Source organism: Diabrotica undecimpunctata, chromosome 7, assembly GCF_040954645.1.
Source record: "Diabrotica undecimpunctata isolate CICGRU chromosome 7, icDiaUnde3, whole genome shotgun sequence".
Lineage (NCBI taxonomy): Eukaryota > Metazoa > Arthropoda > Insecta > Coleoptera > Chrysomelidae > Diabrotica > Diabrotica undecimpunctata.
This window is the reverse complement of record NC_092809.1, coordinates 156,607,955-156,632,685: the sequence shown is the minus strand read 5'-3', so window position 1 is coordinate 156,632,685 and position 24,731 is coordinate 156,607,955. Positions and strand designations below refer to the sequence as shown.

The 24,731-nt window shown below is 32.7% G+C and overlaps 1 protein-coding gene across 1 annotated transcript in view; it reads right to left on the bottom strand.

Moving 5' to 3' along the window:
* The window catches only part of Syt7 (Synaptotagmin 7), a 127,509-nt gene that overhangs the window by 6,649 nt on the left and 96,129 nt on the right, over positions 1–24,731 (bottom strand). Inside the window, exon 5 of the mRNA XM_072538576.1 lies at positions 4,503–4,715. Coding sequence (XP_072394677.1) covers positions 4,503–4,715 — 213 coding nt within the window. The remainder of the gene's footprint in view (positions 1–4,502; positions 4,716–24,731) is intronic.

Sequence of the window (24,731 nt, the reverse complement as noted above, 5' to 3'; positions counted from 1 at the left end):
AGAAACGTACATATCTAAGAATACAAATATGTAAATCTTTGTTATAGTTTATACTCGTACTCGTAACTATTGACTTTTATACAGTTTGTAAGTTTTAGGAAGTTCTTTGTCTGTATCCTGTTTTATACATGTATTCGATGAGAAGGGTTTAGTGCGAAACTTTGTCGCCGCGTAATTTAGAAATACCCTAAGCCTAGGATCAAACCCTGCCAATACCGACCTTATTTTGTTTCAAGATTACAATCCCAAATCTGTGAATTGAATAGTAGTGAGGATTTTAGCGATTTCACGGGACGAGCCACAAAATCTACTATTAACGATTGCCTACAATGCACAGAATATGAATAATGTTTTATTTTACGAAATGTAGGTATACAAATTTTATCAAAATTTAAATTTTTTAAGTAATTTTTCAAATAATTTTTAAAATATAAAAGAGAGACATTTATTACATTCATAAAGTTTTTCTTAACTAAATGTTCATATTTAAATTATTAATGAAGCAGTTTTATTAACAAATGTAATTTTATCTGGTGAATTACTTTTTTAGAAATTTTTATTTGTTTCACTTTATCAAATTATTTTCAAAGAATTAAATCCATCATTTTCTAATTGACACGGCTCGGACGTTATAGATTATTGCACGTACAGGGAGCAGATATAGACTTAAACCTTATTATAGCCAAAATATGGATAAGAAAACCAGAAGCCAGAAAATGATAAGAAACAAACCAAATAATGTATAACGTTAATGAACTTAGAGACCCTACAGTCCTTTTCCATCATATTGATAGCACATTATGTATGCAAATCCTCAACAGGTCAAAAAACCATGGGCGTCACGTCACCCTATACTTGTTTTGAAATAAATAAAAAAATTAATATTTTAAGATGCCGTCAACAATTCATTATCTTTTAAAAAATCTTCTGTAAAATAAGTGTCCACTTATCTCACTATACCTTTTTTGTGCGTAAAAAACGTCGGTATATATGCCACACGATTATTGTTAATTATACACGGGTGATTAACGAGAGAATTCAATGTTTCACGAAATAAATTAAGGTAAACAGTAATTTAAAGGTGATAATTGTTTTCTATACAAGCTATCGCCTGACACAAAAAGAATACCTTCTTTGAACCTTCTTTGCATCTTCCATTTAGTTTGTAGATGTACATTGTTAACGTCTTACCTACCTACGTTTTTGGTGTCGATATTTTGTTATTTGCTAACTCTCTTTCTAAGAGAGAAAAATATAATATTCTATGTACACGATGCACTTGTACATCAACGCCCTTTAAGTAATGTTCGTGAAATCGTTAACATGTGTTCAAATATGACAGGGATTGGAGAAGCAACAATTTATAGATTCCTAAAAGAAAGAAAAGTAGGAACTGTTTCATCTCCCAAGAAGAGTGGAGGGAGTAAACCCTTGGAAATTGAAGAAATACATACAAACATGATAAGACGCAGCGTCCACTCATTTTTTTTAACAAAGAATTTCCAACATTGGACAAAATCCAAACATTAATTAGAGAAAACGAAGAGTTACCAATCATAAGCAACAAGAAATTATGGGGACTATTGAGAGAGATGAGATTTCGTTGGCAAAAGAATAGAAGAAAATCCGTTTTAATTGAAAAAGATTACATTGTATGTTGGAGACGAGATTATCTAAGAACTATTAAAAAGTACCGAGAAGAAGGGAAAACAATTTTTTATTTGGACGAGACTTGGCTAAATGAAGGTCATACTGTACCATATCTATGGGTTGATACAAATGTGAAAAGTTCCCGTCAGGCATTCATCGAAGGTGTATCTACTGTAATAAACAATATTCCCGTTGGAAAAGGACGCAGACTCATAATAACCCATATTGGAAACGAATACGGTTTTGTCAATGGTGGATTATTTGCCTCAAAATCAACCAAAGATTACCACGAGGAAATGACTGCTGACGTTTTTGAAGAATATTTTGAGCAAATGTTAGATTTAATTCCAAAAATTCTGTCATAGTCATGGATAATGCTAGTTACCATTCAAGACTAGCAGAAAAATTGCCAACAACGGCATGGAAAAAAGGAGAGATAGTCGAATGGTTGGATAAACAAGCAATTGAGTATAAGGAGAATTCGACAAAAAAGAGATTATTATCTATTGTAAGGCAACATAAAGCAGCTTATAAAAAATATATAATTGATGAAATGGCATTAAACCGTGATGTAATTATTTTACGTTTACCCCCATACCACTGTGATCTGAATCCGATAGAAAATATATGGTCTCAAGTAAAGGGTGAAGTCGGACGCAACAACAAAACTTTTAAATTAGAAGACTTACAACAATTATTAGAACATTCCTTATCAAAAGTAACTCCAGAAAATTGGAAAAATGCTGTTAGTCATGCTCACAAGGAAGAAAATAAAATGTGGAATTTGGATAATATGACTGATGCAATGCTGGAACCGGTAATAATTAACATTGGAGTTGAAGATTCCTTAGATTCTGAAGAAAGCAGTGAATCTGAAATGGAATTTGATTAAAATAATATTCATTTTTTTACAAATCGGCCCCTGTTACGGTCACAAATTATTTTATATATAACCAATAAAATAAACATCTTACATTTCATGCAAATTCATTAGTACCTGTTAATCTCCATCACTCCGACACTGGCAACTTTATTTAGGGATTAGTAACCCTCAAAACTATTGTATTCTATTCTGCTTCAACCTTTATACCTGGTGGTCATACTCAATTTAAAATTGTTTTCCTATATACTTCTGTAAACTCGTTGACAAATATCTATTTTTCATTGAGTCACCCGTATCAACAGTGTAGGGATTTGCATACATAATGTGCTATCAATATGATGGAAATGGACTTTAGTAAAGTCGATGATCTTTCAAACAACCTGGAGAGACGGCTAACAGAACTCCTTCGAAATGTTGCTGTCAATATAAACGAACAGTGGAACATATTAAGTGATCTCTTGCAATAGATTGCGCAGGAAGTAATTGGTATAGAACAACAGACAATAGTAACAAACGAAGAGCTATATAACAAACAAGGTTCTGACGTCCGAGTGATTTCTGGTATAAGCAATCACCGACTTACCGACCAACAGCTTCGTTTGGTAGAGTCGGTAAGTCGGGTAAGTCGGGCACGTTCTTGTCCTAGAAGTGAACAATTATTTCAAATAAGAGCGAAAGGGCGGAAGAATAAAAAATGGTTAATGACAAGGAGATGCTCAAGGCAACAGGAGACCACTGCACTAAAGGCTCAAAAAAATCCGACAGAGGGGGAAATTCACAAGACTGCAAGGCCTCCTTGGTCGTCAACATGCGAAAATTTTGTAAAGTAGCGACTTGGAACGTTAGAAGTCGATATTAAGCTAAAAAGGTGCATAATGCAGTAAAAAAATGGGAAGACTGCTGAATATAGATATATTAGGAAGCAGCGCCGTCCAATAGCCAAAAACTACAGACGTCATCGAAAAAATCGCACCCCCTAAATGGAATTTTACAGGACAAGTCGCGAGATTATCAGACAATCGATGGATAAAACGTATTGTCTAGTGGAGACCAAGACAAGAAGCAATACGGAGCAGATGACGTCCACCAACCAGATGTACTGATGATCTGAAGCGTGTTAGCATTAACTGAATGCAAGCCGCACAAGACAGAGACAGATAAAAAGAGCTTAGGAAAACCTATGTCCAGTAGTGGACGTATAGAGGTTGATAATGATGATAATAATATTACAGAAGGATGCTTAGAATAGCATGGATACAGAAAAAATAAACAATGAAATATTAAGAGAAATAGGCAAAGAGTACTAAGTAATAAACACAACAAAAATAAGAAAGTTACAATATCTGAGGTTACAACGATAAAAATGCTAAGATTGATAATACAGAAAAACATAAGAGGAAGAAGGAAAAGTGTCTTGGTTTACAAATTTAAGAGATTGTTTTAAATTCAGTTTAATAAAACTCTTCAGAGCAGTGGTAGATAGTGAAGAGAGTGAAGATGATGACATCCAACCTCCGATTGGGAGACTGCACTTAAATAAGAACAGACAAGAGCAAAAAATGAGTGGTATGGTGAAGAATGCGTGGAAAAGACAAAAATTATTTAAAACGAAGCATACAGCAAAATGCAAGTAGGTAAAAAACGAGCAGCAATGGATGAGTATAAGGACAAGAGATGAATACAGAACGCATACTTAGAGCAAACAAAAGAACTTTTTATAAATAACAGCTACGAGATATCAAAGACTAAATGAAAGTAAGAAATTGTATAAAAAGATCAATCACATTGTTGAGACTTATGTTATTATGTTTTAGCAGAAAGCAAAAGTTTTTCTCTTAGAGTAATTATATACATTCTTATGCAAAGTGCACCAACGTTTGTCTTACTCTAGAATAAGTAATTCCATAAATTTTTAATTTTTTATAGCTTGTATTTATAAAAGATTTTATTTTATTGCTTTTATACATACCTGCTAACAAAATTCTTCCTATCAGCTCATTTCTGCCAATATTATCGAAGTCCATAACCATTACGTCCAAAGAACATTCTCTAATCTTCTCCCATGGTACATTGAACGAAAACGTATCATTAAAAACAGGATTAAGAGTACACTTAAATATCGCTGTTTTTCGCTTTTCAATACGCTTATCGCCAAATTGAAGCCACACTTTCACGTACGGATCTGAAATAATATAAAATGCATATAATAAATAAATTTTATCGTTTAATACCTTTGATTAATTTTTAAACAACAAAGTACGGTAAAATGGGGTGAATAGGAACAATGGGGTGCCTAAAAACAAAACTTCACTAAATAATAACAATAATCTCAAACATATACAGGGTGAGTCATGAGGAACTTTACATACTTCTACCATATGTAGAGTCCCTCAGGGAGCATATCATGTGGCCACTAAAAAATGTCAACTCCTCTTCTTTATTAATTAACAGGGTGATTTGTGTAATTGACCATTTATTTCATTTTACTGTAGTGTTTATACGGCTCATTTGATTTTTTTAATTTTTGCATGATACAGTACACTACTATCAAGCATTCGACTGGTATTAGCTAAACTAAAAAATTCCAGGACTGGCTTTGGAAAAATTAATTTAGGGATTCGTATTAAATATTACACCCTGTATAAATTTTTTTTAAAATGCAATAAGTGATTTTCAAACTACATAAATAGCCAATGAAAACGACATATGCGACAATGTTGTCACACTTTTATTAAATTTTTAGTGAACGATCAAATCTTACCAAAAATAGAACAACCATAATGAAGTATCAAATTATAAGGTATTAATTTAAACAAATGTTATAAATTTCAAACATTTTAATTAAAATGAGTTCCTACAACATAATCTAATACGTAGAAAATTAACATCTTTACTGTCACTTTGTATTATCTCTATGATAGAATCAATTGTTTTTCAATTTTAAATTTTTACTCATAGATCGTATTGGGGCATTATTTTCGATAAATAATAAATTAAATTGATTAAAAAGTCAAACCTCTTGTATGTGTTAGTTTTTATTAATTGTAAATGATTAAAAATTTATGTCAAATAATAATACATTGCATCAACTGTACTAAATAAAAATAAATCTAAAAAAGTTTAAAATGAAGGTTGGCGTTGACCGTTTGACGTTTCTTGATATTTTATACCCATTGTCATTATTGTCATTATCAATTGTTATTTATGTGTACAAGAATACATATTTCTTCTGTCATATCTACGTTAAGTACATTGTGTTAGTTTTGGTAGAGCTTTTGTTACTTTCGTTCAAAATGCCACATCAGTTTTCGACCACAGAATATGCAGACATAATATTTGTTTATGGATTCTGTAATGGGAATGGTAGGACTGCTAGTAGAGAATATCGCAGGAGATTTCCTAATCGTCGAACTCCTAGTCATCCAACATTTGGGTCAGTTTTTAATTATTTGCGAGAAAATGGCACTTTTCCTAGTGGAACAACAGAGCGACATGTAGATGAAGCGCAGGAAGATGACATTATGGACGCCGTTACTATGAACCCTACAATAAGCACTAGACAAGTAAGTCGAGAACTCAATGTTACTCAATCAAAAGTAAGTAGAGTCTTGCAAAAAAATAATCTATACCAATATCACATTCAAATGGTTCAGCGACTACATGCTGGAGATGAGATCGATAGGTTGGAATTTTGTAGATGGATTAACAATAATCGACCAACGCTATACAGGACACTATTTACAGATGAAGCCCAATTTACCAGAGACGGGATAAATAATTCACGAAATTCACATGTGTGTGCAGAAGAAAATCCCCATGCTATTCGAGAACGTCGTTCTCAGTTAAGGTTTTCGGTTAACGTGTGGATTGGTGTCATAAATAACCAATTAGTAGGTCCTCACTTTTTTGATGGTCCTTTAACAGGGCAGGTCTATTTGAACTTTCTACAAAATATTTTGCCGAATTTGCTTGCCAACGCGAACGTTGCTATCCGAGGGATGTATTTTCAGCATGATGGGGCACCCCCACACTTTTTACTGGCAGTGAGACAACATCTCAATAATGTTTATGGCAACAGGTGGATAGGACGTGCAGGTCCTATTTCGTGGCCTTCAAGATCCCCTGATTTCAATCCCGTTGATTACCATATTTGGGGACGATTGAAGCAACTAGTTTACGCAGTGAATATTAATAACCGACAACAATTAATTGATAGAATTATTCATTGTTGTAATACTATTAGAAACGATCCCCAGAGTATCCGTAATTCAATACGTCAATTAACAATTCGGCAACAAAAATGTGTACAGGCTGCAGGGTTCCATTTCGAAAATCTATTTTGAATTATTTTTATTTTGTTACCATTATTGTATCTTTTCCAGTTCTAATTTATGGGTTTATCATAACTATGTACATATTTTTAGTTTTTTTTTTAAATTGTTCTTCGTTATTGTTAGTAGTTACTGTTTTTTGTTGTGCAGTGACTCAGTTTATCATTTTAATTAAAATGTTTAAAATTTATAACATTTGTTTAAATTAATTACCTTATAATTTGATACTTCATTATGGTTGTTCTATTTTTGGTAAGATTTGATCATTCACTAAAAATTTAATAAAAGTGCGACAACATTGTCGCATATGTCATTTTCATTGGCTATTTATGTAGTTTGAAAATCACTTATTGCATTTAAAAAAATATATATACAGGGTGTAATATTTAATACGAATCCCTAAATTAATTTTTCTAAAGCCAGTTATGGAATTTTTTAGTTTAGCTAATACCAGTCGAATGCTTGATAGTAGTGTACTGTATCATGCAAAAATTAAAAAAATCAAATGAGCCGTATAAACACTACAGTAAAATGAAATAAATGGTCAATTACACAAATCTCCCTGTTAATTAATAAAGAAGAGGAGTTGACATTTTTTAGTGGCCACATGATATGCTCCCTGAGGTACTCTACATATGGTAGAAGTATGTAAAGTTCCTCATGACTCACCCTGTATATTATTTTCGTTGGGCTATTTAAGTATTGCAGGTTGGCTAATGTGATATGGCTTTGGAAAATTTAGGTTTGTGTTGTTGGCGTCACTGGTTCCTATGTTTTCGGCGTGCAAACAGTCATTAATTTTGAGGTTATTTCTCATCATAAAAACTTTCTCGGTGAGTACAAAATCTCTGTCAAATCAGATTTACGAGTACTCTTTTTTTATGTATTCTAACCTTTACAACAATCTAACATGATTGTATTTTGACTTATACGTTTTTTGTTAAAAACAAGTTTTATTCTTCACGTCATGAATTTAAGATATGTGGGTTGAATAGGAACATAATAATTTACCGTGTTCTCATTCACCACACACGTTAGAAATTACTTTTGTTTATCTAATACCTCCATAGAGTAAGATTTGTTTTTGTCAGTGGCTGCTCAATTTACTTTTTTAATTGTAATGAGTGTTTTATTACAGGTTTTTGCAGATATGCCGCGAAAATATCAAGCTGTGATAAATGTGAGGAAAAGATGCTACACACGACAAAACCTACAAGAAGCCCTAAATGAAATAAAAGAAGGTATTAGTTACAGACAGTGTTCCCTTAAGTATTATATACTTACTACGGTCTTGCACAGATATATAAAAAATGTTAATAAAAAGCAAAAAGGAGGTCAGACCTTTCTTGATGAAGATGAAGAGTTTGTTCTCGTTGACAGACTAGTAGTTTGTGCTGACTGGGGAATCGTACGAGAATATTTGGAGCGCCAGGGCAAAGTTATTTCCTAGTTTAAGAACAACATCCCTGGTCGGGATTGGGTGTATTCGTTTCTTACTCGCCATAAACAATCACTCTCAAACAGAATGTGTCAGAACATCAAAATTTCGAGGGCAGCTGTATCCCCTAAGATAATTAATAAGTATTTCGATAAGTTAGAAAGAGAAGACCCGAAGAGAAGAATTCCCGTAAGTCATATCATCAACTACGATGAGACAAAAGCGTCTACTCCCGTAATGTTTGCAGCTAGTGGAGAGAGTAAAATATTACTACCTTATGTTGTATATAAGGCTCAACATTTATACGACAGTTGGAGGTCTGAAAAACTCTCGTTTTAATTGTACCAAGTCAGATTGATTTGATAGTTTTTGTTTCAGTGAATGGGTTCAGTCCATTGCAATTCCCTTTTTCAAGGACCTAAATAAGAAAAAGTAATTGATTGGGGACAACTTGTCGTCTCACTTGCCAATCGATTTAATCCAATTGTGTCAAGAAAAAAACATCAAGTTTATATTTTTACCAAGTAATTCCACTCACCATACTCAGCCCCTCGATGTGGCATTCTTCAGACCCATGAAGATTATGTGGCACAAAATAGTTGAGGAATGGAAAACAACACCAGGCAGGAATAAATCCACAGTAGCTAAAGACAAGTTTTCTAGACTATTAAAGAAACTGGTTGATAGTCTTATAGAGGAAAATGCCAAATAAGGGTTTAAAAAATTTGGCATCGTGCCTTTGGCTCGCAGCAAAGTCTTAAGGATGCTGCTGAACTGAGACAATGATAATACCAGATAATCTGGAACACAAACGACCTTATCCGGTTCTGTTCACGTAAAAGGGATTGATGACAATTTTAAAGAACTTTTGAAGATATTAAGACAGTTTGATACTCAGAGACAAAAGAAAAAGAAAACAAAAATGAATGTCGAACCGTAAAAGTGTTGTGGCGACGGATTTAGAAGAAGAAGAGTTTAAACCTGAAGCAGGACCATCAGGAGTTCAAAACATAGAACTGAATCCCCCAAAAGAAATTTCCAGTCGCACTAAAAAGCTAAAACGAGACTAAAATTCTCTCCAAGACAGTGACAAGGAGCTAGTGTTGTCATCTGATGAAGAAACGAACATTTGCGTTAACCCTGGAGACTTCTTAGTGGTCAAAGTGTATGGCAAGACCAAGCAATCTTTCAGGCTCTACGTTAACAAAGTCCTCTATCATCAAGATGGCGGCTACGTAGCAGTCTTTTTTAAGAAGGTTCCCCAGGCTTGCAAATTTTCAAAAACTGAAGAGGAAGCATTTTTTAAACCCGATGATATAAGACAGTTGTCTGTATGTATAGACGTGAATACCTCGTCTCGTTTTAAAAACATGGTTAGTTTTAACAATGATCTTAGTGATTTGTGTTTATATTAGCCGACCTTAAAAGTGTATTTTTCATTTCAACAATAAATTTTTCCAATAAAACAAACTTTATATTGGATGAATAGGAACACAATAGTTTTTCATACTGTTGCTCCTATTCACCCCACTTGGTGGGGTGAATAGGAATACCAGGTTTTGATTTTTTTGTGCTTAGAGTATTAACTTTATAATTTTTTAACACCTAAATATCAAAAGAGAAAGAGTTTGCAACATATGTCAGTTGTTTTTTTTAGTTGGAAACCGTTCCTATTCACTCCATTTTACGGTACATTTTTAACTAGATTTATTAACGTACAATTTAAACACAGTATTCTTCGATCTTTCCAAGAGACACGTCATAATGTGGCAAATACCAAGTGACCTTTCAACTAATTAATTAAGTTTCAAATAAATACAGCTGATTCGAAAACCCTAATTAATTTAATGTAATAACAAGCTTTTAAGTGGTTGCCCAATAGGAGAGGCTTTATCCCCAGGGACGTGATTAAGTGACATAAACTTTTTATGTGCTAATGAGAACAGTGACCTGGCTATGAATAAATTCAGTTTAATGGCAATATTAGATTGTTCGACTACAAAACATCTAACTGAAACCAGTGACCTTCCTATAGTATCAACAGAACAAAGAAAATGGGAACCAAAATCAAAAGTGAAACAATTTTTCGACTTTGTTTTAGATAAGTACAACTTTAGTGATGTTAATGAGGATATAGAAAAAAACAATAAACATTTAGATCTATTGTACTTACATAATATCAGACATTTATATATAAACATTAAACATGTCAGTGAAAATATAAATTAAGTTTTGTTAGGGTCATATTTTAATGCAAATAAATTTGTTAAAAATATCAAATTGAAAGACGAGTACGTATTAGCTTATATTCCTAATAATATACTCAAAATTAAAGGCCTAATGAATAGATGGAGGATGTTAATACTCAGTACGATGAAAATGATTTAGGTGGGAATGTTATAATTATAATATTTATATAATTAAATTATTATCTTTCTTTTCCATACTAATAGTAGTGGATCCGATATAACAAAAATCTTCATCGATCTGTCTATTGGATACAAATTATTTGATATGTAATTTAGTATGTTAAAAATGAAATCAATATTCAGTAATTTCTAAGTCGGTATTAAGCAGCGACTCCAAGCGGCAGTTTTGGCAGACATGCTTATCCGACTAACGACTGGTGGTCACTCTTGTTTTGACCTCGGGGAAGAAAAGTTGGGTTTAAACCATTAGACGGCTAGAGATGTGCTAGAATTTGTTTTAAGAATATATAAAGTTTGTTTTTTTTTGGGAAGAAGATAAAGTGGAGAAAGTTTTGGTTTGTTTTTTTATGTGTACCGTTTAAAGCCACACTGAGCAGGTAAGTGGATCTAATTATCAATTCAAAAGGGAAAATGTATAAAAACCATCAGCCATTTTGATTTCTAAAACATCGTCATTTCTCCTTTGATAGTTGATATATGTATATCTGTCACTTTTAACATCAATTCATTAAGAAATATTCTAAATCTAAAATCCATTAATAATATAAAATCATATGTCAATTTCCTATTTTACTTCCCAGCCTTAAAACATATAATTATCTATCTTGGTTCAGTTTATAAAAATATTCTGTCTCATACCGTTCTTTTATATTTTAAAATATATCCAGAGCATTATTTTCGTTAAAATTTTCTATTTAATCAACCCATTTCATATAAAATATTGTCAAACCATTAGAAAGTCACATTTTTACAAACCCGTTAAGGTTTTTTTGCCTTTATATAAGGTTCCTTATATAAAGGAAAACTACTTTGGTAGTACCTGCTAGAAAGGTACTACTTTTTGTAGTACCTTTCAAGATTAATAAACCTTGTGTTTTTCGTTATCTTTTCTCAAGAGTAAAAAGGAACGCTAACACAAATGTTTTTTTAGGCCACTCTAAATGTACTGGATAAAATGAAAGCTGATGTAATAGCGACTCAAGAGATGAGATGGTCTGGTTCAGGAATTATCGAGAGAAAAGACTACAATATATATTATAGCGGACATAGCATCCGACACAAGTTTGGAAGTGGGTTTTCTAGTCAGTAAAAAAGCAAAGCAATTAGTCCTTAACTTTAAACCCATAAACAAAAGAATATGTAATTTACGACTTAAAGAAAAATTCTTTAATTATAGCTTACTTAGTGTACACGCACCCAGGAAGAAAAGGAAGATGACAAAAAAGATACGACACCTTAGACAAAGAATATGATCGATGTCCACGTCATGACGTAAAAATCATTGCTGGGGATCTTAAAGCAAAAATTGTTAAAGAGCAACTTTTCCAGCCAACTATAGAATATGAGAGTTTGCATGAAAAGTCAAATGATAACGAATTAAGACTAATAAACTTTGCAAGCACCAAAAACATGATAATAGGAGAAACATAACATTTATTAAGTTGAGATCCTTGCTGTGCTGCAGTGATCTCAGTTTGGGAACCAAGATGCGGATAGTGAGGTGCTACGTTTTTCCAGTGTTACTATATGGAGTTGAAGCCTGGACACTGATGCAAGCCACTGAAAAACGAATCGATGCCTTCGAGATGTGGATATACAGAAGGATACTAAAAATATCTTATGTGGACCATGTCACCAACGTTGAGGTCCTACAGCGCATGACAAAAGAAAAAGAAGTGCTTAATTTAATTAAACAACGTAAGCTTGAGTACCTCGGCCACGTGATGCGGAACGAAGAAAAATATCGAATTCTTCAACTTTTTATGCAGGGTAAAGTATTTGGCAGAAGAGGACCGGGACGCCGTCGTATCTCGTGGTTGAAAAATCTCCGACAACGGTTTAGGATGACCTCAGCGGAGCTGTTTCGCAGAGCAGTCAACAAAACCATGATAGCCTTGATGATCGCCAACATCCGGACCGGATAAGGCACTGAAGAAGAAGAAGGAGGAACAGGATTTCCCCATAAAATAATACATAAAGGAACATGAATGAAAAAATCACCTGACAACAAAACCGTTATCCAGAAAGATCACATCCCAATAGATGCAAGGCATTCTTCCGACCTCATGGATGTCAGAAGCTACCGAGGTGCAAAAATAGATAGCGACCACTTTATTGTAATGGTAAAAATTAAAGGAAGAATTTCAAACCTAAAGAAGGATAAACATATGAAACAAGACAGGATTAATATTGATAATCTGCGCATTGAAACCATTGCGAGAGAATATAGGAGATAACTGGCTGAGGAAATAAAGAGCCTGGAGCGGGGAAAAATGTGGAGGAATTGTGGACAAAATCTAAAAATATAATTTTGTTCTGAAGCTATTTTCTTGTGGCATGTTAAAGTAATTACTATTTATATGGGAATAAGCCACAATTAAAGGTTAAAATACGTTTATTGACGTTTTAATTTTTCAATTCCGAAGTGGAAATTGAAACGTCAATAAACGTACTTTAACCTTTAATTGTAGCTTATTCCCATTTAAATAGTAATTAGAAATATAATAATTGAGAAGGCATTGGAAATATTGGGAAAAACCAAACCAGTTGGACAAAATAAATGGTTTGACGAGGAGTGCCAGAAGCAACAGAAAACAAAAATAAAGCATACCTAAAGACAAATCAAGTTAGCTCCACAAGAAGAGCAATGGAGAAATACCGGACCCTAAGGAAGGAAGAAAAAAGATTATATAGAAGAAAAAAGGCAATTTGAAGAAAACCAGTTAGAAAACATAGAATGGTTAAGAAATCAGAACGAAATTCGAAAGGTCTGGAGAAATGTAAAAAAAATGAGGATAAGGATGAAGAAGGAAATATCCTAAGGGATACGGCCTCAATCTTGAACCGATGGGTTAAATTTTTCGATGCAAAATTTAACGACCATTATATCGAAGAAGCAGATAACACTGTAGCAGATCGAAATGATTTTAATCTATTTAACCCAAACGAAAGACCACCTACCACTGAAGAGGTTGCCCAAGCTATTAAAAAGCTTAAAAATAATAAAGTACCAGGAACTGATCAAATTTGTAGTGAGCTCTACAAGAATGGTGGCGACGCTCTGTTACAAACTTATCAACAAAATATCGCGGCGCGCGCGAAGTTTCTATGAATGTGGCGTAATGAAATATTATTTTGTAGAAAATAATTACGATTGCACCGATTTTGCAATATATTATTTTAGGAAATCCTGGAAATAGAAGAAGGTCTATATTCTGTTTGTTATACTAAATAACAGTTTTGCAATTATAAACATAAAAATATAAATATAATGTCCATAAACTTTCATTCTCGAAATTACTAAGCAGGAAAATCCTCCTTTAACAAGAAAAAAGAATATATTGTCAAGTAATAAAGTCTCCAAAAAAGCTCCCCATTTTCTGTTTCTACTAACTTTTGATTAGGTCGAATGGTAGCGATCCAACACAAACATCAAAGTTGTAACTTCTGAGATAGAAGAACTTTACTGAAAAATAAACAAAAATACTAAACATCTCTCTTGGCAGTGTTGCGTCCCCGTACAAACGGAAAACACATCTAGCAACCAGAGCAGAAAGTCTATTTTGTTTCTTTTTACGTTGAGATGTATGTTTGTCGAACCGCTTGGGTTAATATAGGTAAACAGAAGGACGGGGAAAGATAAAGACAGAAATTCAGTAGTGTAAATTAGTAAAGCGTGGCCATTGCTTTAATATGTTTCATAATCAGAGCAAGATTGTTCGCGGGATATTTTTAACTCAGAAAGTTGCTTATAAAAATATGAGAAATTTTTCCATAAATATTATAGTTATTGGTTCACGAGAGTTAGAATACAAATAAGAAGTCACTCAGAATACTTCTAGTTAAAAAATGTTTTGTATGGTCAATAATAGCACCGGTAATTAGCTGGAATATCGCTGAAACATAATTGCAAGTTCAAAAATAAATAATTAGTGGTTTTTAATTTTGATATATGACTAAACGATGGAGAATGGAACAACAGAGAGAGATGGAAACGGTTGAGCGAGGGAAGGCAGTGAATACTGTAGAATCCCTAAATATATATATATATATATATATATATATATATATATATATATATATATATATATATATATATATATATATATATATATACAGGGTGAGTCACGCTCAACAGGACGGAGCCTACCGGGGAAATGGCTAAAGATATTAAAAATTCCTTTTGTAGGAATACGTAGGTCAGTACCGGCTACAAATTAAAATTTGTGAGATATATACAGGGTGTCCCAATTTGGCGTAATGATATAAACATACTTTTTTAAATGGAATAACCTATATTTCACTTTTATTTTGAATTCTACTGAACAAAATAATGTTACTTTATTCAACATTCCCTATAACTATTTTTGACCGGTTTCGGTTTATTTGGGTTTTTCTGAAAATGTACTATTCGCGAAATTAATTAATTACACAATATCGCATCAATTATAATTAACGCCTTTTTGTCAATTAATTTTCAAGTGTCCATGCTTTACATCAGAATAATTACCAATTGAAATTAATCTACAGAGTGTTCGCAATACGAAGTGTCAATGCTGTACCATATTTTGTATAATTACTTTCTTAACTTAAATGGGACACCCTGTATTTTACTTTAATTTTGAATTCTAATCAAAAAAATAATATTACTTTATTAAACAATCCCTATACCTATCCTTTATAATTTTCGATTAATTTGAGTTTCTTTGAAAATGCACTATCCTTGAAATTAATTAATTACACTTTATTACATAAAGTTAAACAAAACACACTGGAAAAAAATTAATTTACATTAAATGTTCAAAATGGTGTCCATTTTCTTCAATGCATAACCTCACTCTGTGTTCAAAATTTTGTTTTACTCTTCTTAGCATTTCTGGAGTAACTGTTGCAAACGCATTACGAATACGCGTTTTCATGTCTTCAGCGGTTGTAGGTGGAGTTTGATAAACCAAACTTTTAATATATCCCCAAAAAAAAGTCCATTGATGTTAACCCAGGTGATCTAGGGGGCCAATTGACAGCACCACTCCTACCTATCCACTTTCCGGGAATAAAGGGATATTTTGCAAAAGTATCCAAAAGTCTCTTCGTAGAAATCTTAAAACTTTTGTCCATTTAAATGGCCATTAAAAAAATACGGTCCTATCACATGTTCTCCTATTATTCCACCATATACATTAAGGGACCATCGGTTTTGTCGATCAGTACATCTATATTCATGTTGATTTTCCGTATTATAATAGTGAAAGTTATGTCGGTTCACGAGTCCATTATTATGGAAAGTAGATTCATCAGTGAACAAAATTTTATCAAAAAAATGTTGATCTGCTCCCGTTTTGTCTAGAAACCATAAACAAAATTCTAACCTACGTTCAAAATCAGTTCCATACAAATGCTGATGCATTTGGATATGGTATGGGTGATATTGACATTTTTTAAGAATTCTGCATATACTAGTTTGGCTTACTTCAATCTCCCTGGCCATCGTCCTTGTACTTGTATTTGAATTTTCAATAACTGATTGAATAACTTCTAATTCGGTATTTTCATCTTCAGTTATCGGATTTATTAATTTTCGTTTAGTATAAACAACACTGCCAGTTTCACGAAACCTTGTTAAGACTCTGTCAAATACTTCTTTACGAGGATGACGTTTTAAGGGAAATCTCTCAGCATAGACTCTTGATGCTAACAAACTGTTTTGATCACATTCACCCAGTATTAAAATCATATTTAGTCGGTCTTCAATTGAATAATCTGCCATTTCTATTTAATTGAAAGCAATACAGTTAATAGTTTGACAATTAGTTTGACAGCTAGGTACCTTTTGTTTTTTCATGGCATTCTTTATAATAATGAGCTATGTAATTAATGACGTTTAATCTTCCAGCTAACATAATGCAAATAGATTTGAAGATACTAGATATTAATATAAAATTTTATAACAGTTTGATTATAATAATTGTTACAACATTCAAATACAGGGTTTTTGTTTAAGTTAGAGTAGAACTTTATGTAATAAAGTGATAAAAATTAATTAATTTCAAGAATACATAGTGCATTTTCAAAAAAACGCAAATAAATTGAAAATTCTCAAAGATAGGTATAGGGATTGTTTAATAAAGTAATATTATTTTTTTAATTAGAATTCAAAATTAAAGTAAAATACAGGGTGTCCCATTTAAGTTAAGAAAGTAATTATACAAAATATGGTACAGCATTGACACTTTAGATTGCGAACACTCTGTAGATTAGTTTCAAATGGTAATTATTCTGATGTAAAGCATAGATACTTGACAATTAACTGACAAAAAGGCGTTAATTAAAATTCATGCGATATTGTGTAATTAATTAATTTCGCGAATAGTACATTTTCAGAAAAAACCCAAATAAATCGAAACCGGTCAAAAATAGGTATAGGGAATGTTGAATAAAGTAACATTATTTTGTTCAGTAAAATTCAAAATTAAAGTGAAATATATGTTGTTCCATTTAAAAAAGTATAAGTATATATCATTACGCCAAATTGGGACACCCTGTATATATCTCAAAAATTTTAATTTGTAGCCGGTACTAACCTACGTATTCCTGTAAAAGAAATTTTTAATATCTTCAGCCGTTTCCCCGGTAGGCTCCGTCCCGTTGAGCGTGACTCACCCTGTATATATAATTTTGATATATTTTGTCAAATGAGGAACGAGAAACAGTCTTTGGAAGTCATACCTTTGGACATGTTGACAACTTCACATACCTTGGGTCGCTATTGACTGCTACCAATAAAACAAGCGAAGAAATCAAAAGACGAATAATTCTTACAAATAGGGCATACTATGGACTCCAAAAGCATTTCCACTCAAGAAACATTCAAAGAAGAACTAAAATTATTATATACAAAACATTGCTGAGGCCGGACATATGGAGCAGAAACATGGACTCTAACGCAGAAAGATGAAAGACTTTTGGGAATATTTGAGCGTAAAATACTCCGCAAAATATTTGGAGCTATAAACGACCAAGGGCAGTGGCGCAGAAGATATAATTTTGAATTGTATCAGCTCTTTGATGAGCCAGATGCCATAACGTTCATTAAAACACAGCGACTTAGATGGGCTGGACACATAATACGAATGCCAGAAAAAACGATTGCTAAAAAGTTAACCACAGGAACACCTGTAGAAAGAAGAAGCAAAGGCCGACCGCGAATTAGGTGGTTAGATGGAGTTGAAACCGACTTACGGATATTAAAAATCAGAAGATGGCAACATGTTGCCAGAAACCGAACAGAATGGCGACGAATCTTAGAGCAGGTCAAGATCCACAAAGGATTGTCGAGCCAAAGATGATGATATTTTGTCAATATTATACAAAGTATTTAGTTTTTTAATATTACGGTTACATGGTAATTAACAAATATTAAATAGTTTGCTTAATATCATCACTCTATTTGCATTGCTGTCGTCTCGAGAACAGCAGGCAAGCAAATTAATTTAACTCAGACTGTGAAAATGTTACACCCCTTAAAAATGACACTAGGGTGTTACAATTCATTGGCGAGAAGGAGTCACTTCGCTGCGCCCCAATGCTCCACACCATCCCTTTCCCCCCTATAGCACTCTGATGCCCGATAAGGGTACAACTATCAGTAAAGTGCTTGTCGTGTGGAAGTCCTGGGTACAGGAACTCCAACGCGATATCCTATCCCGATCAAAGCAAGTTAGCGTAAGGCGTTCTTTTCCTGCTATTTCTGGTGACTTATCATCAAATCTAAAATTGCTTGGTCAGCCCCAAGTCTTCGCTTCGGGGTCGCCCAGTTTTCAAAAGGTAGAGGTAGCCATAAATTCACTCAAAAATAGAAAGTCACCAGGATCAGACGGAATAACCAATGAGCTTCTAAAACACGGAGGAGAAAGTATAGCTCTAGAGATGACAAAATTTATATCAGGGAAAATTCTGTTGGATAGGGAGAGAAGCGAAAACATCAGATAAGCATACAATATAGAAAACATAAATGGATGGATGACAAAACGGAAACAGGAGTGGAACGAACACATTATTAGAATGGCAGAGGATAGGATAGTAAAAACAGCACGAAATAAGTCACCAAATAGACAAAGAAATATTGGCAGACCAAGAAAAAGGTTTAGGAGGCTAATATTGAAGAAGAAACAGGCTTTAAAGCCTACATAAAAGAAGGAAGAACAAAAAGAAGAAGTAGTTCTTCTATTTGTATTCCAACCATGTTATTTTTTATGGTTTGCCATATATTTTCTATTTTTTCGTGTTCTGTTATGATTGTTTTTTTCAGGTGTTCATTAAGTTTGGTTGCTACTTTTTTTTATTAGCTTCGTTTCGAAGTATTTAAATATTGCATTTCTTTTTTTTTTACGAATTGTTTTTAGTTTGTGTCTCAGATTGATAACGACTTTATTGTGATCTGATCCTACGTCCACACCTAAGTAGGTTTTTGCACTTAAATTACTTGATTTAAATCTATGATTAATTAAAGTAAAGTCAATTTGAATTCTTACACTCTTTTGATTATTCTCTTGAGATTATAATCATGTATAGATTCGCCTGGTAGGTAGTTAAAACAGGTATTTAATACCACATATTCTTCTTCTTGGCAAAATTGTATCAGACGATCACCCCTGTCATTGCGTGTGCCCAATACGTGTTTTCCAGTGATATCAGCTACTTTTTCTTTGCTGATTTTTGCATTAAAATCGCCTAGTATAACGTTAATGTAATGTTTCTTGAGGCTTTTTGTGATTTCCGTTATCCTTGCAAAAAATTTTTCTACCTCATTCTCTTCTTTGTCTGATAGTCTTTCTATACCGGGCCATCTTACTTATCTCAATCCTAATTTTTTAATATTATTGCTGCTTATTTCTTAAAGAAGTTTGCGAAAAGTTCGGCTCGCATATGTGTACCCATCTTTACGTCAAATCCGAGATATTTTATAATATACTTACATCTGTCTTGTGGCAGTTTGCCTTAAAAACTGAGAACTCCATACTGTTGACGACAAGGTGTTGATTGGGAAATTTTTGGCGCTGTAGACTTCTCTTGCTTACACAATAGCAAGGGCAGCCTCAAGTTCTTTTAAACTTACAGTCCATATTATGTCATTTTTCGAACATCGATGTTCTGAAATAGAGTATTTTTATATATGACGCAACCAGCTCTTGTTGACTATAAGATGCGAATCACTTAGCACACAATTATTCTTTACGTTCCTTTTTGGAAACTACAACTTTACAGTACAAGTACTACTTTTGTAAGTAGTACCCGATTCCTCTCGACAAATATTGTGCTGAGCGCGGCGTTCCATAATTACAGTAAATATTTAATAAATATGAAGAAACTAAAAATCATAATCTTACCAGGTACTGATCCAGAACCAATAACCTTCCATGTTGTTCCGTCTTTCGATTGTTCGCTGTCTCCAATTAAAATAGCTTTTGCTTGTTGACCTCTTTTCTCTTGCAACTTAGCTTAGATGCACTTTGATTTACAATAATATTAGCTGAATCGAGTTGTTAAGTTAAATAAATTGATGACTCTTGTACAATAAACCGTTCTAATTGATCTGAAGAATAAGAGTTACTTGAATTACTATTTTGTAGTGGTGCGTAATCTTCATCGGCTGACTCATTATTTTCTTTAAATTCAGATTCGCCTCTCCAAACAAATTCTATTTTTCGTTCATTTCTTTATTTGTTCAAAAACTTCTAGTTTAAACTGATAGTCCATGTCGAGACATCGTTACAGTCGTCTTGAATTTTCACAAATGAATGAACATTTCAATATTCCAGAAACGAGAATCAGTAGAATTTATTAGAGCGCACGATAAACAAAAAATTTTCCAGAAGCAAACACGATGTAACAAAAGAACTTCTAGAAACAAACGTAAGCCCCTTCACACTTCTATTGTAGGTTTAAAAAAAACCATTTAATAAATTTAGTAAAGAATATTTTTTTGAGTTAAATAAGGTTTTTTATCAAAACATGAAAAGTCATAAAATATGAAATTATTATTCAAATTATATCAAAATGTTGGTGGATTAAGAACAAAACTAAAGTCTCTGGAAATTGCCATAGCTCAATGTAATTATCATATAATCATTTTGGTGGAAACTTGGTTAACTTGTGAATATGGCGATGCAGAATTAGGACTTATTGGTTATAACGTGTTTAGAAATGATCGTAATCCTGCTTCTACAGGAAAAAATAGGAGTGGAGGTGTGCTGATTGCTGTTAAAAATGACATACGTGCGCAGAAAGTGATAATCCCCGATTGTGAAGTAGAACAAATTTTTGTATCACTGAAAGTTAATAATAAGTGCATAGTTTTGGGTGGAGTTTATATCCCTCCTGCATCCGACCTAAATGTATACATGTTGCACTGCAGTTCAGTTAAATATGTGATGGAGAAGTGTGAAAACTTGTTACTGTGCTTGCTTGAAATGCTTCCTGGAGTAATAACAACTTTGGATTAAATGTTGAATGCTCTGAAGACTGTCCTGCTGTTTATTTGGCTATTTCTTTTGGTTATTTTAATATGTTTCAAATAAACAATTTACCTAATAGTCGTAATGTCTTTCTAGATTTAGAATTTACTAATTTAAAAAAAATCGGTTGCCTGTAAAGTCGGTTTTACGGGCGAAGATTTTACGTGACAACGTCTTTTTCTCGGTAGAATATTTATTGATATGAATATTATTAAATTGCACAATAGGAACAAGGAATTGAATGAAAATAAGAATTGCACAAATTTTAACTATAGAAATATATTTTGTTTACTAAAACATTGTACATGTAAACTTAAACTTAACTAATTTCTATTTGAGTGATTTTGTTGAGGATAGGACGATGATAGGAGAAATATGAAATGAAAGGAAGTGTTTCTGCTGTAATGTGTCTTGAACGCCAAGAACGCTCGAGAAAGACAGAGACACAAGCACGGAAGCACGCACCGATTCAACGCGCCTAATTCTCTAGTGCTGCGTGCGCAGCGGACCGATCATGTTTGAGTGGGAGAGAGACGCAAGGCATTCGCCGGTCCGGCGGGCCTCTCTCTCGTTCGGTGACTCACTGTAACAGACGTTAGCGGGCGTTACACTTTTTCATGAATGACTCCGAGCCACAACCTAATTTAAGACGTTGTCACGTCAATAATGTTGATGTAGTTATTCCACTTGATTCACTATTTGATAATAGTATCCACCATTCACCTATAATTGTAGAATTAACTCGTTTTGAAAAGCATGATCAACTGAACTACGAGGAATTTTATTATGATTTTAAAAATGCAAATTACATTGGACTAAATGATTACTTTGCAAATTTAAATTGGGACTTACTTTTATCAGATGATGTGAATTACAGCTTAGCAGTATTTTATGATTTTATGTTTACAGGTTTTGACTTCTTTGTTCCGATCAAAAAATTTAAAACAAGTTCGTTTCCGATTTAGTTTAATGGTAAATTAAGGAAGTTGATATATTTATAAAAAGGAAATACATAAGCAGTATAAATTATTTGGTAGAAGGGATAAATATTTAAGATTTTCTCAGTTAAGAAATGAATGTAAACAAGTCTCCTCTCAATGTTATAGTAACTATTTGAATAATGTTGAGAATGGAATTCTATCTAATCCTCGACATTTTTGGAAGTATATCAATAATAAACGTAAAAGTTATAATCTGCCATCTAATATGTTCTACGGTGATAGTACAAGTGATAATGCTCAAGACGTAGTTAATCTATTTGGTAAATTTTCTCAAGTACATATTCTAATTCTAAAATTAATCAGACCCCAATTTTTAACTATCAGCAGAGTGTACATGTGAATAATTATAGTATTGAGGTCTCTAACATAATTGATAGTGTTTTAAAGATGCCTTGGAAATTATCGCTTGGACCAGATTGTTTGCCAGCTTATGTTCTCAAGCATTGCATTTTTACTCTTGTAAAACCTATCTGCTACTTATTTAATTCCTCATTGAGTACCGGCATCTTTCCTGGTCTTTGGAAAACTAGTTATTTAACACAAATTTTCAAATCTGGTAATAAAAATGATGTTGAAAATTATCGAGCGGTTTGTAACCAATTTGTATTACCCAAACTTTTTGAGTGTCTTGTAAATAACTTTTTGACATGGAATTGTAAAGATTTAATTAATGTTGGACAACATGGCTTTTCTAAAGGTAAGTCTACATGCACGAACTTAATATTGTATACGAATTTTATAGCTAATTCAGTGGAACAGAAGGGTCAGGTTGACGCTATCTACACAGACTTCTCAAAAGCCTTCGATAGAGTTAACCATGATCTGCTTATTGCTAAATTAAATGGCTATAGATTTGGAGGTAAAATAATTGAGTGGATAGGTAGTTATATATCTGGTAGATGTCAGTATGTTAAATATGGAAATTGCTTATCTGAACGAGTATCTGTAACCTTAGGAGTTCCTCAGGGGTTTCATATTGGACCTCTCTTATTTAATATATGTGTTAATGATATATCCTCAGTGATTAAAAATAGTAAATTTCTAATGTTTGCTGATGACCTTAAAATATTTCGAATAGTTAATGACCTAGTTGATGCCTCATTGTTACAGAATGACATTAAAAGCTTAGCTAGTTGGTGTGAGGTAAACATGCTATACTTAAATATACAAAAATGTTTTAAAATTACCTTTGGAAGAACATGAGAGTTTGTAAATTATCATTATTGTATAAATAATGTACTTTTAGAGGCACGTCATAATATTAAAGATTTAGGTATAAATTTTGATTCTAAACTAACTTAACGATCACATTAACGAAACTTCAGCCAAAAGCTTTAAAAACGTTGGGATTTATTCTTAGAAACTGTAATCAGTTTTCAGTACAAACTTTAAAAATGTTATACTGTAGTTTAGTTCGATCAGTTTTGGAGTATGGTTCTCTCATTTGGTCTCCTTCATATAACAGAGACATCTACAGTATCAAGAGAGTTCAAAATAAATTCTTGAGGGTATGTGCTTACAAAATTGGTTTTATTGGGCATTAATACACATATGATGATATACTGTCAATACTACATATCTCATCACTACATGATAGAAGATGTCAAGCGGATTTATGTTTCCTTTTTAAAATTATAAATAGATATGTTCAAGATTCAGAGTTACTAAGTTTAATAAATTTTAATGTTAATACTAGAAGAACTCGTAACACTGAGATTTTCAATATTCCATTCCACACTACGAATTATGGCCAAAATGAACCCATTACAAGAATTTTACGAACTGCCAATGAGCACAGCAATAGTTTAGAGTTATTTGCAATATCTACATCAACATTTAAGAAATCATTTGAGAGATTTTGAGCATTATTTAATAACTTAAGCTACTACTTTAATTGAATTTTGTTTGATTTTAATGTTGGTTTGTTTTTTATTAACGCAACCTATATATAAGCTTTCTAAAGGTTGACGTCATATTTCTGTAAAAAGGATGTATCCGTTAATTAAATAAATAAATAAATAAATAAATAAATAAATAAATAAATAAATTATTACCTTACATAAAAAAAACTACAATAACTTTAAATCGCAACAGAGCAGGGTCCAAATTGGCCCCTCCGATTTTCTAGTGTCAAATAAAGTGCAAGTATCGCGAATTCTCTTGACTCGATTTTAGAATATAAATTTCCACATGTATCAAGAAGATGGATAGTAATTTCATTCATCATTTCTATTGTGACGTCTATAGCTCTGAACAAATATACTTAATACCAAGCATTAGCATTAATGAACTTAATATTTTGAATACCCGAGACAAATACAATGCCCATTTATACCAACACAAAGCGGAGTATTAAATGTAAATCACTGTTGCCCTTTTTACATCAATATGCATAGACATCTAATTGGGACTCATAAATAACAATATTAAATTAAGCGGCAAGATTATTCATTTGCAGACAAGAGATATAACTGTTATTTGATTT